We start from the raw sequence: 13,045 nt of genomic DNA, 5'->3' as shown, positions 1-13,045 counted from the left end.
TATATCAGTTGCTCCTGGATGTTCCCAGAACTAGACTCAAAAACAGAGGCGACCGAGCCTTTTGCGGCGGCCGCCCCTAATCTCTGGAACAGCTTCATATTAAAACTGCTGAGACCACAGAAGTCGCTGCTGAAGACCCATCTTTTCTCGCTGGTGTTTTTAATTAAGTTTATTTTCTGTAGTGCTGCGGCTCTTTTTCTGCTGTTATGTGCACATTATGGTTATTGTTTTTACTCTGTTCTTATTGTTGTTTGCTTTGTATTCATTTTCATTAAGTACAAGTTCAGCACTTTGGTCAACTGCGGTTGTTTTTAAATGTGCTATACAAATAAAGTTTGACTTGACTTCCTCCGGTGACCTGTGTTGATGATACAACAGGTATCAGAAGGAATAAAAGTGAAACAGTTTCACTTCCATTATGAGCTTAAAGGGGAGAAGGAGGAGACAGCGGGAGACAGCGGGAGACAGCGGGAGACAGCGGGAGACAGCAGGAGCGTCTCTGTGAATAAGAAGACGTCGGTAGTAATCTTAAATACCATTAGAGGTGGATCAGAGCCTTGTTGCCATTTATGGAGCGCTACGGAGGTGGAGGAGAGACGAGGGAGGGAGTTAATGACGTTTTTTGGCACCTTATGGTTCACAGTAGGGAGGAGCAGAGCCTGTTGTAACAGACTTTATAGACTAGGGGAGGGGAGGGTCTTACTACTGTACCATATGGTACAAGGGACAATACAGTAGAGTCTTACAGTAGACACTAAAAGACCCTATATAGTAGGGGAGACTGGGGTGTGTGGTAACATTCAATATAAACAGATTAGATGTGGCTGGTGTGTTGTTTCAGGGCAACTCCACCAATTTTGCACATTACTTATTCAGTCTGTGAACACAGTCTGTGTCAGTCTCTGGAGCTGAGACTGACACGTCTGACAAAATAGTGAACAATATAGTGATGATGTTACCAGGGGTTATCTTTCCCTGGGCTTGGGAACGACAGGTTTATAACAGAAACTATAAGCCTATGTTACATGTTGGAGTTTAAAGACATGGGCGTTTACCAGGTAGGGTTAGAGTGGTTGCGAGGCAGGAACCAGTGTTCTCTGATCTACACCCATACACAAAGTCAAGATATGTGAGCCACTGCTGCATGGATTGAAGCTGCCAGCCACAGACAGGTATAATGCTGACTCTCTGCTAACTGGCTTAATTCTAATTTATATATAATAAATAAGTGGCCTCATTATCAACTTAAAGCTGAAGTAGGCGAGATTGGAACAAATATGATTAAAAAAAAGTTATTTTTATAAAACGGTTGCTATATCGTGACAGTAGTTCATAAAACAGGTAACATGAAAAAAGCCATGTGCCTCTGTGTCCTCCGGTGCTCCTAACGGCATCTGCAATATTTCACAGACCGGAGGAAAACAAGCAGTAAGAGCTGATCTGAGGTCCGCTGTCCGGCTGCCATCTATGACAGCCGGCTGTCAATCACTCGCGAACTCCGACCAAACGGTCAAACTAGGCCGCGCTGATCAAATATGAATCAATATTATGTTACGTTTATGCCTATTTCTATCCTCAGATGTTTTCAGAATCATCTTGTAGTGCACGGTTTAGCTGTAAAATGATAAAGTTTGTGACGCCGCCCGTCATTGTGAAATCTGTTGAAGGAACGCCAAGTTCCGGTCACATGACCGGAGCACAGCCAATAGGACCGCTCTCTCGCTGAAATGACCTGTGATTGGTCAAAGTCTCCCGTCACGGGCTAGATTTTCTAAAGCCTGAAAACAGAGCCATGAGGAGGAGCAGAAGTCTAATTATCTCTCAGAACACTTGAATTACAATATGCTGAAAGGTTATTATGGAATTTTTGCCCAATGATGCCAAAAATATACTGCCTACTGCAGCTTTAACAGCGCTTTACCCCAGCTGCTTCTAGTGACGGTCAGTATTTTCATTTGGTTTATTCATTTAATCACTTCCCCAGTCGTACTTTCACCGTAGCGTTGTAGTTGGTGTGTACTTGGTGTTTTATTAGTGGTGTTAGTAATACATGTTTTAAATATAAAGTTGTTGCCGTGGTTTTCTATAACTTACTTTCAGTCACTTTAAGCATAGCCTACCTGATTACTTTTTCTTTGCTCTATTTGAGTTTCAGTTAGTTAATTCACAAAGCTGTATTGTGTCATAGACCCTCTTGATTGATCACTAAGAGAAACTGTTTATTAATGTTATTATGCTGACAGAGAGATTATATCGCTGGATGAATAGTTAAAGTGTTTAGCTCCTTAATAATTCTAGGCTGATTAGTTCTAGTTCCTCAAATCGAGTTAATTTCCCCTACAGTTAGTTGAGTTAAGTTAGTTCTCTGGATACATTCAGATTTTTTTTTTTTATATTTCAAATAAACATCACACATGTTTCCATATGTCATGTACCACACAGCTCTTAAATTCCAAATTCCACAGCTCAAAAATCTTGTTTCCCAATAATAACTTACTATCTTGATAGAAGTTTGACTGCCAGTATTCATGTTTCCCAGCCCTCCATTTAAATACATACATGTAGGGTCACAACGTCCAGGTGTGGACAGCAGCATGGTGGGATGGTGGAGTCTTGTAACATACCTGAGAGCAAGGCAAACTGGCGATGAAGCTGCTCAATGATGTCCACAGCCAGCAAGGGCCGGATCTCCTGCTGCATGATCTCATCTGGAAGGATGAAGGAGAGACACTCTGATCAGATACAGCCAGACACACAGGAAACACACGTGCACAGAGAGAATCTCATTACAGTATACTCAGCATAATAAATAAATTCAAAGAATATAAATGATACAGTCCAGGAGAAGAGGAGGGAAAATCAGACACTAGTAGGCTGGGTGACAGGTAACTTAAAATCAAACAGGAAAATGTGTCAGTTACATACACAGTGTTTTGTGCACACTGTACATACATACATAAGTTAAAGTCATTCTATGTCATTAAAAAACTATTCATATCCTGTCATGTTGTGTCACTCTCCAGTTAATGTGTGTGTGTGTGTGTGTGTGTGTGTGTGTGTGTGTGTGTGTGTGTGTGTGTTTGGGTGACATCACAGCAGTGGTGACATCATCACTGCATCGTGACATCATCACTGCATCGTGACATCATCACTGCATCGTGACATCACTAGATGGAACACTGTGATGAATTAAAGGAGTGGTGACATCAGTTGTGACATCTTAAAGGAGCGGTGACATCATAAAGGAGTGACATTCAGGAGAGAGTCCCAGAATCACACAACTGTAGTTGAATCTGAAGACTCGATCAGACGAAACACATCGACTGAGAGAAGCAGTTGTCTCAAGAGGAAGAGGTATGAATTTTATGAATTTTATGAATGCATTGCTTTAGATTAAACCTCCCAACAGTATATGAAGCAGTTAAAATTAGCCTCAACATTTAAATGCAGCTTACATGTTAGTTAATAATAATCAGGGCTGCAACTAACGATTATTTTCACTCATCAGACTATCTACTGAGAGAAGCAGTGAATTTCTCTCCAAAAACCACGAAGCATCGACAAGAATTGACCGTAAATCAGCATCATGGTATCATCAAGAACTTCCCAGCCAGAAGCCATCATGCCAGAGTTAAACGTCCGTCGCGTTGTTTCCAAGCTGCTCAACTCCTTCTTTAAGGGGATGACGGCGGATCAGTGGGGATTTTTGAAATCCGGCAGCCCCGACGACGCCACTATGACCATGATGGGAGAGTTGCTGTTGGACATGACAGCGGCCTTGACAAAAGCGTTCCTGAAATCTATCGGGAGCACGACCCTGGCGTCTGAGGACGACGTCCAAATCAATCTGGGCGACACAATCTCTCAGGGTTTTGCCGAAGCTCTGGGCGTCGACGTCTCGGTTCAGTGTCCGAGCTCCAAAAGCTTGACGACATTGATCTCTGAAGAGGTTTCGGAGAGCGTCCGAAGTGCCCTCTCCAGCCCCGAGGGCATTGTTCAGCGCCTCACTCCTCCCAGCAGACTCAACAACATGATTCTGCACGCCTGCAAAATGTGCCAGGCGTTCATCGGCAAGATGAAGTCGGTGTTCTCGCCCCGATTGCGCAAGCAGAGGACCATCTGCGAGGAATCAGATGTGGAACCGGAACCCTCAGACGCCAAAGACCGCCATGCGGCGACGCCTTCGTCGGACGTCGTGATTGCGATGAAAGACATCACGCATGTCACAATCATCATCAAGAAGCAGTTGAACGACATCACCGAACCTCTCTTGGTTGACGTTCCGGACTCCGAGTACACGCTGCTGCAGTCTCAAAACTCTCGGGAGATTGAAGACGTCGCGGAAGAAATCGCTCGGAGTATCGCCGAAGATGCTGTAAGACAGACTCCGTCGGCGCAGAAGAGCAAACGCTCCAAGAAAAGCATCAGAAGCAAAATTAAGAAGCTTTTGGCAAAGTGCTTTGCCAAAACGTGCATCCATCGCATCGTGGCACAGATGAGGAAAAGATTCCACCGGGGCTCCAAAGTTCACAGTCGGGAGTCGGCAAAGTCTCTCACAAAGAAGATTAACGATCTGATGAAACAACCAGAAAACCGCGATCTTCTGGGACTCGGCGCTCCACTCGTAAACATTCCCCCCGGTCGAGTCTTGGAGTTCACAAAGGTCTTAAGTGATCTCCTCTACACACACATCACACATGGGCCAGAGATCATCCCCGAGCCGGTGATACGTGCCAACATGCGCGCCGACTTGCAGCGCAAGGTGCTCGGTTTCCTGTGTCTGGCCAGATGGTGGCAGATCTTTCAGTCCGACGACCTCGTCGACAATATGAGACACGCCATACTGGGGACCAAGCCCAGGGCCAAGAAACCTTTGGCAATCGCTGCACCGCCTGCCCCGGTATCCTTGACGAAGAGTCGTGATGACTCTGCACGGCGAGCGCGGAACGAACAAAAAAAAAACTGCGTCGAGGTGATCTTGGAGAGGCTGGTCACGCGGATCTTTAAGAAGGCAAAAGTGACCTGGACCCTTTCAAACGTCGAGGACATCATCCAGCGCCTTTTTGATCAAACCTGGGCCGAAGTCGAGGGTCTCGATTTCGATTCCAGCCCAGAATCATTGGAAAACCTCGAAAAGGCCATTTACCGGGACCTGATTAAGACGTGGGGCACTGCGACGTGGCTGCTGGTGTCCTTGAAAGGGGGTCAAACGGCAGTTGGAGAGCATATAGCCTTCGCCGTCAAAGGTCACCTGATGGTACCACCGAGACAGAGGTGCTGCATGGTATGCAGGTGCTTTTCTTCTATGCTCGCCGCCATGACGAGGTGGTAAAGTGGTTTATGGGTTTTCTCCGGGAGCTCCGGTTTATCCCACATATAGTGAATAATTGGACTTATTCTATAGATAAAAAACGTCTTCAATGTGTCATTCATCTTGAAGGAAAAATTGACTTTTTCCTTCTGAATGAATGCGAGGGCTTGAGCTCTCAGCGCCACCTCAGTAGTCAGTGTTGTCTACTGTTGTGTTACGCACGGGTTCGATCTGGGTGATCCAGTTCTCCCACAATCAGTGCATAATAATGAACATCTAATTAAATTAAATAAATAATAATATAAATAAATAATATGAATTCATTTCTGCTCATTTCTCTCATCATTTGCTTTAAATATTCAACTCAGACAGAGGTTCTGCTGATTCAGTGAATCTGTATAAAGTAAAAAAATAAAGTACAAAGGAAAGTGTGTTTTGCACACTCTCTTCCATCATATACACTGATCTTAATTATTGCAAATTTGAATGAGTTTACCTGCCTGACTGTAAACATGTAGAGAATTATTGTAAAGGAGAATCAGGCTTCTTGTGTGTTTTAGCCCACACAGTCTGGAAATAGCTATTAATATTCAAAACCACGCCTATTCCTGACCGATCAGAACTGTTGTAATTAAAGATCATTAAACCTTATTTATTATGTTTAGATATTTATTTACTGACACCTTCACTGTAAGGTGTACAAGACATATCACAATGATGGTGTATTGTTTTACTAGAAACATGAATGCACTCTTATTCAATGACAATAAATGAGGTTATTTTAAGGGGTGGGGGGGACGTGTGTTTTTAAGTGTAAAGATAACTCATACATTAGTTCATTCAATAAGTCTATAAATGTGAGGGACACCACGGCTGTCCACATTCTGCAGACAGGTTCAGGTGAGTTTACCAGGTCAACAAGTGACTGTGAGAGAGCTGGAAAGCATCTCCATCACTCAAGGTGGAAAGAACACACACAGTGACGGTGTAAAGGTGGACAAAACAATCTAATACAGCAAAGTGATTATGCTGATGTTGTGCTTTTATTATGTTGTGCTTTTATTTTATAATGCAGTGAGGGCCCAAACGAGACCTTAGTGTGTGTGTGCACGTGTGTGTATGTAGTGTGTATGTGTGTGTAGTGTGCACGTGTGTGCATGTTTGTGTGTGTGTGTGTGTAGTGTGAGCGCGTGTGTGAGTAGTGCGCACCTGTGTGCACGTTTCTGTGTAGTGTGCATGTGTGTGTATGTGTTCACGTGTGTGTGTGTGTGTGTGTGTGTGTGTGTGTGTGTGTGTGTGTGTGTGTGTGCAGAGTGCACGTGTGTGTGTGGGTGTGTTTGTGTGTTTGGGTGACATCACAGCAGTGGTGACATCATCACTGCATCGTGACATCACCAGATGGAACACTGTGATGAATTAAAGGAGTGGTGACATCAGTTGTGACATCTTAAAGGAGCGGTGACATCATAAAGGAGTGACATTCAGGAGAGAGTCCCAGAATCACACAACTGTAGTTGAATCTGAAGACTCGATCAGACGAAGCACATCGACTGAGAGAAGCAGTTGTCTCAAGAGGAAGAGGTATGAATTTGATGAATGCATTGCTTTAGATTAAACCTCTCAACAGTATATGAAGCAGTTCAAATTAGCCTCAACATTTAAATGCAGCTTACATGTTAGTTAATAATAATTGGGGCTGCAACTAACGATTATTTTCACTCATCAGACTATCTACTGAGAGAAGCAGTGAATTTCTCTCCAAAAACCACAAAGCATCGACAAGAATTGACCGTAAATCAGCATCATGGTATCATCAAGAACTTCCCAGCCAGAAGCCATCATGCCCGAGTTCAACGTCCGTCGCGTTGTTTCCAAGCTGCTCAACTCCTTCTTTAAGGGGATGACGGCGGATCAGTGGGGATTTTTGAAATCCGGCAGCCCCGACGACGCCACTATGACCATGATGGGAGAGTTGCTGTTGGACATGACAGCGGCCTTGACAAAAGCTTTCCTGAAATCTCTCGGGGGCACGACCCTGGCGTCTGAGGACGACGTCCAAATCAATCTGGGCGACACAATCTCTCAGGGTTTTGCCGAAGCTCTGGGCGTCGACGTCTCGGTTCAGTGTCCGAGCTCCAAAAGCTTGACGACATTGATCTCTGAAGAGGTTTCGGAGAGCGTCCGAAGTGCCCTCTCCAGCCCCGAGGGCATTGTTCAGCGCCTCACTTCTCCCAGCAGACTCAACAACATGATTCTGCACGCCTGCAAAATGTGCCAGGCGTTCATCGGCAAGATGAAGTCGGTGTTCTCGCCCCGACCGCGCAAGCAGAGGACCATCTGCGAAGAATCAGATGTGGAACCGGAACCCTCAGACGCCAAAGACCGCCATGCGGCGACGCCTTCGTCGGACGTCGTGATTGCGATGAAAGACATCACGCATGTCACAATCATCATCAAGAAGCAGTTGAATGACATCACCGAACCTCTCTTGGTTGACGTGCCGGACTCCGAGTACACGCTGCTGCAGTCTCAAAACTCTCGGGAGATTGAAGACGTCGCGGAAGAAATCGCTCGGAGTATCGCCGAAGATGCTGTAAGACAGACTCCGTCGGCGCAGAAGAGCAAACGCTCCAAGAAAAGCATCAGAAGCAAAATTAAGAAGCTTTTGGCAAAGTGCTTTGCCAAAACGTGCATCCATCGCATCGTGGCACAGATGAGGAAAAGATTCCACCGGGGCTCCAAAGTTCACAGTCGGGAGTCGGCAAAGTCTCTCACAAAGAAGATTAACGATCTGATGAAACAACCAGAAAACCGCGATCTTCTGGGACTCGGCGCTCCACTCGTAAACATTCCCCCCGGTCGAGTCTTGGAGTTCACAAAGGTCTTAAGTGATCTCCTCTACACACACATCACACATGGGCCAGAGATCATCCCCGAGCCGGTGATACGTGCCAACATGCGCGCCGACTTGCAGCGCAAGGTGCTTGGTTTCCTGTGTCTGGCCAGATGGTGGCAGATCTTTCAGTCCGACGACCTCGTCGACAATATGAGACACGCCATACTGGGGACCAAGCCCAGGGCCAAGAAACCTTTGGCAATCGCTGCACCGCCTGCCCCGGTATCCTTGACGAAGAGTCGTGATGACTCTGCACGGCGAGCGCGGAACGAACAAAAAAAAAACTGCGTCGAGGTGATCTTGGAGAGGCTGGTCACGCGGATTTTCAAGAAGGCAAAAGTGACCTGGACCCTTTCAAACGTCGAGGACATCATCCAGCGCCTTTTTGATCAAACGTGGGCCGAAGTCGAGGGTCTCGTTTTTGATTCCAGCCCAGAATCATTGGAAAACCTCGAAAAGGCCATTTACAGGGACCTGATTAAGACGTGGGGCACTGCGACGTGGCTGCTGGTGTCCTTGAAAGGGGGTCAAACGGCAGTTGGAGAGCATATAGCCTTCGCCGTCAAAGGTCACCTGATGGCACCACCGAGACAGAGGTGCTGCATGGTATGCAGGTGCTTCTCTTCTATGCTCACCGCCATGACGAGGTGGTAAAGTGGTTTATGGGTTTTCTCCGGGAGCTCCGGTTTATCCCACATATAGTGAATAATTGGACTTATTCTATAGATAAAAAACGTCTTCAATGTGTCATTCATCTTGAAGGAAAAATTGACTTTTTCCTTCTGAATGAATGCGAGGGCTTGAGCTCTCAGCGCCACCTCAGTAGTCAGTGTTGTCTACTGTTGTGTTACGCACGGGTTCGATCTGGGTGATCCAGTTCTCCCACAATCAGTGCATAATAATGAACATCTAATTAAATTAAATAAATAATAATATAAATAAATAATATGAATTCATTTCTGCTCATTTCTCTCATCATTTGTGCACGTTTGTGTGTGCATGTTTGTGTGCGTGTGTGTGTGTGTGTGTGTGTGTGTGCGCGTGCGTGCAAGCGTGTGTGTGTGTGTGTGTGTGGCATGCATTAGACCCATAGAAATAGAATAGGAGTAGAACGAACATTGAACTTTTTGCTGTGGTCATTTGACTAGTTGATGTTAGTTGTTATGGTGACAACACGCGTCAGTGAGGCTGTGAAGCGTTTGCAACACATTGTGCTCTGCCGCTAAGCCGGCAGCAGAGGTAGTCACACCGCCGAACAGGCTGCTGAATTGAGACGCAGTCGGTGTGTGAGTAAAAGGGACAGCACACACACACACACACACACACACACACACTAGACGCCAACGCTGTTGTCACTGTCGCGGCAACGTGCGTGAGTCCCAGTGAGTGTGCGACTTGCTTGTTCTTTGTAACAGTTGTGTCTAGATGGTACCCCACTATTTGCGAAACTCTCACGGTGGTTAAGGTTAATGTTAAGTTTAGGTTTAGGTTGAGGTTAAGGCGTTGCAACATAATTGGGTGCAACGAGGGGCACGGGCACAGGGGGATTTTTCTGGTTTTGGGGGTCCTTTAAAAAAATGTTCCTTAATTAAAACCACAGTTGACAGGTTCAAATCCCAAAATAAAATAAATAAAATAAACAAAATAAACAAAATAAATAAAATAAATAAAATAAATAAAATAAATAAAATAAATAAAAATAAAATAAAAGTGTAAGTAGTTTAAATGGAACAGACGTAGGCAAGGCAGCGGGAGCATTGTTTTTTTTATAAAAATGCTCCTGATCTTCATGGTCTCTCCACTGGTTGTAGAGTGATAAAAGAGAAGTGTATTATAAAAACTGCTCACATCGTGCTACGTTGATTTCGAATTGGAATGTCTGTTCTGCTTTTACTCTATTTCTATGATTAGACTCTACCCTGCTCTGGTGTAATGATCATTTTTGTTCCCCTGCAGCCTGAAACTCTAGAGGCAGCGTACAGTGAACAAAACGTTCTCTGTCACTGACAATAAAGACATGCGTTACCACTGACTGCACTGTGTGGCTCTACATGTGAAACATGCTTGGCGAGGTGGTGTGCTGGTGGGATGGCGGGGGGGGGGGGGGGGGGGGACTGGTAGTGAGCCGGGCTTTTAATGGAGCCAACATCAATGTAGCTCTGTTCTTAGTATCTGAGTCTTCTGACCTAACAAAGAACATCGGACATACAGCTGCCACTACAGTCTGTGTTCTGTGTTTGGGAGAGTTGAGCTGATGTCTTTTGAGCATCTCATATTTACCATATTGAACCACACAATAAGGGACATTTTGTGTGTCATGTCACACATTTTTAGCTTTTCGAGTGTCATTTCCTGTAATGCCGCTCTCATTCCCCAACTGGTCAGATACAGACGCACGGTCGCAGTTTTAAACACGTGGTTAACTCTGGGAATTCAAACAAAACTACCTGGTGAGGTTCAGGAGAAGATCACGGTTTGGGTTAAAATGAGTATGTTTCTTACGTAAATTAAGTTACAGACGTAAGTTAAGTAGTCAACGTCAATACGTCAAAGGTTGACTTATAGTTTCACACGGGACACTAACAGCAGTCTCCTGGGTGAAATGACCCATCCATTCACCCCGAACCTCCTCCCTATGCAGACTTTATTGCTCTTTATGTTATGATTCCGTTTATGACTCCATTCATGAACTCAGCCTTCCTAGTGTGTCTTTTCCCTTTTTCCCTTTGTGCCCAGTTCCCTGTCTGTCTAGTGTGGGCGTGTCTGGCTGTCTATGTGGGTGTGTGAGTTTTTACCCGGCAGACTCTCTCTCTCTCTCTCTCTCTCTCTCTCTCCCTCACTGAGGCAATCAACCCGCCTGAGCAACATGCGCAGCTGCAAATCATCCCATCATCCACCTCAGCATAAATACCTCGGCTCTCCAGTCATTCCACGCCAGATCGTTGACTCAACCCAAGTGGTATATTCGTCTCGGCCTCGTAGCTTGTACTTCTGGAAATCTTGTTCATGGTTCTGACTTCGTTCATGTTTTTCTAATCCTGTGTTTTTTCTATGCCTAGGATCACCGCCTGCCTGCTTTGCTCATTCCAGCCTGCTCATTCATTCATTCACTCTGCCAACATCAATGCTTTTTGGCAATAAAGCCTTTTTGTTCCACTTCAGCCATTGTCTCTGTCTGCGTTTGGGTCCTACACTACACTGATTGTAACACTTTATACTACGTGGCCTGACTTACGGAGCTCTTGCTCTGAGCATCTAATATTACCGCGGTGAGAAATGACACACACACAAAAGCATAGCAACAACACACAAAATGACTTAAGAGTGTTATTCACACACCTTGGTGAGACCAGACTGGTGTGTAGCCTAAGTTTAGCTAAAACAAAGTTACACATGTAAGTATGATTTTTTTTTTTTACCTGTTCCTTCTAATGTCTAGACTGAGTCTACGCTCTAAGAAAAGTCCGTAAAAATACGGGACAATGTACCGTGTTAATATGAAGGAATTTTTAAAACCACATTGCATTGTGGAAACAAGAACCTCCACTAGCACGGAAGCTGGAAGAGGCAGAGACCATCACACACGGCAAAGTTTAGTTAAAATTTCGGATTTGGAGAAACCTTTCCCACACGTCTGTGGTAAAAAAAAAATCAACAATTAATGTCTAACCAAAATGATTTCTGTTAAAGACTTAACGTTAGCTCAGTATTGTTTTAGTTGGAAAGCTGTTTTGTTGTTTAGTTCAGCTGTTGTCGACCGTTAACGTTACCAGATACGCCAGGAATATTTTGATGACTCATTTTGAGACTAACGCAAGTTTGGTATTGTAATTTAAGTTGAACCAAAGCTTATATTTTAGACTTCAGTGGACGTCAGGTAGAGTTAGGCCCAGTTTTAGCCTCAGGCGGTCCACAGAGACCGATAGGTAACGTACTAATGCTAAAGTTAGTGTCTGTTTTCCCTCCAGAATGTAAAGGTTGGGCCTGCTATTCGGCTAGGTACGGAGGATATACTGTAAATCTACAGAAATTTACATTTTAGGATTGACAGAAGTGTCCATGAAGGGAACGGAGGACATCCTGAAAAATCAACAGAAATTTCCATTTTAGAGTTGAAGAACATGTCCATAAACTTAACGGAGAATGTAATTTTCTGCCAGGACATTATCTGTTTTTCTACGAATTTTTTTCTTAGAGTGTAAAGGTTAGGCCTGCTATTCGGCTAGGTACGGAGGATATACTGTAAATTTACAGAAATTTACATTTTAGGGTTGAAGAAAAATGTCCATAAATTTAACGGAAAACGTCCTGGTAATTTTCTGCCAGGACATTATCTGTTTTTATACAGATTTTTTTTCTTAGAGTCTAGATAAAAGCACTGTAACTGTTAATGGTATGGGTGGAAATCAATATTGGAATTAGCTCTCTTTGCAAAGCTTTTTTCTACTGATGGTCACTTCCCTACTGAGGTTAAGGTGCAGGCTTCACGAGGATCATGAGGTCAAAATAAGACCTGAACATCGGTCAAGTTTTGTTCTTCACTACACAACAGAATGGGTGAAGACTGATGAAAGGTTACTCAGGACGTTGCTGAATGTCTAAAGATTGAACCCAAAATGATCTGCTGTACATTTCAGCAAATCTGCATAATGGAAAATCATGCTGCTCTGGCTACTAACAGTTCCCATACGCACTGCAAATACACATACAACAAGCACCTGGATTATTAGATCCTTCCGCCACTGTAAAGAGTGCTTTACACTGATTGTATGAAGGCGTTTATGAGTATGAAACCAGACACATAGCTGCAGAATATAAGAACCTAATGGTACATTGTA

The 13,045-nt window shown here is 44.4% G+C and overlaps 1 protein-coding gene across 12 annotated transcripts in view; it reads right to left on the bottom strand.

Moving 5' to 3' along the window:
- mcf2l2 (MCF.2 cell line derived transforming sequence-like 2) overlaps window positions 1-13,045 on the bottom strand; it is a 149,905-nt gene that overhangs the window by 111,285 nt on the left and 25,575 nt on the right. For all 12 annotated transcript variants that reach the window (XR_012594082.1, XM_074636861.1, XM_074636862.1 and 9 more), the window contains exon 2: window positions 2,625-2,708. Coding sequence is in view for 11 of the 12 variants with exons in the window: in XM_074636861.1 (XP_074492962.1) it covers window positions 2,625-2,708 (84 nt within the window). In the remaining variant the exon portion in view is untranslated. The remainder of the gene's footprint in view (window positions 1-2,624; window positions 2,709-13,045) is intronic.

This window comes from Sebastes fasciatus, chromosome 5 (assembly GCF_043250625.1).
Source record: "Sebastes fasciatus isolate fSebFas1 chromosome 5, fSebFas1.pri, whole genome shotgun sequence".
Taxonomy (NCBI): Eukaryota; Metazoa; Chordata; class Actinopteri; order Perciformes; family Sebastidae; genus Sebastes; species Sebastes fasciatus.
The sequence above is the reverse complement of the archived record's forward strand: the minus strand, read 5'-3'. Positions and strand labels throughout refer to the sequence as shown.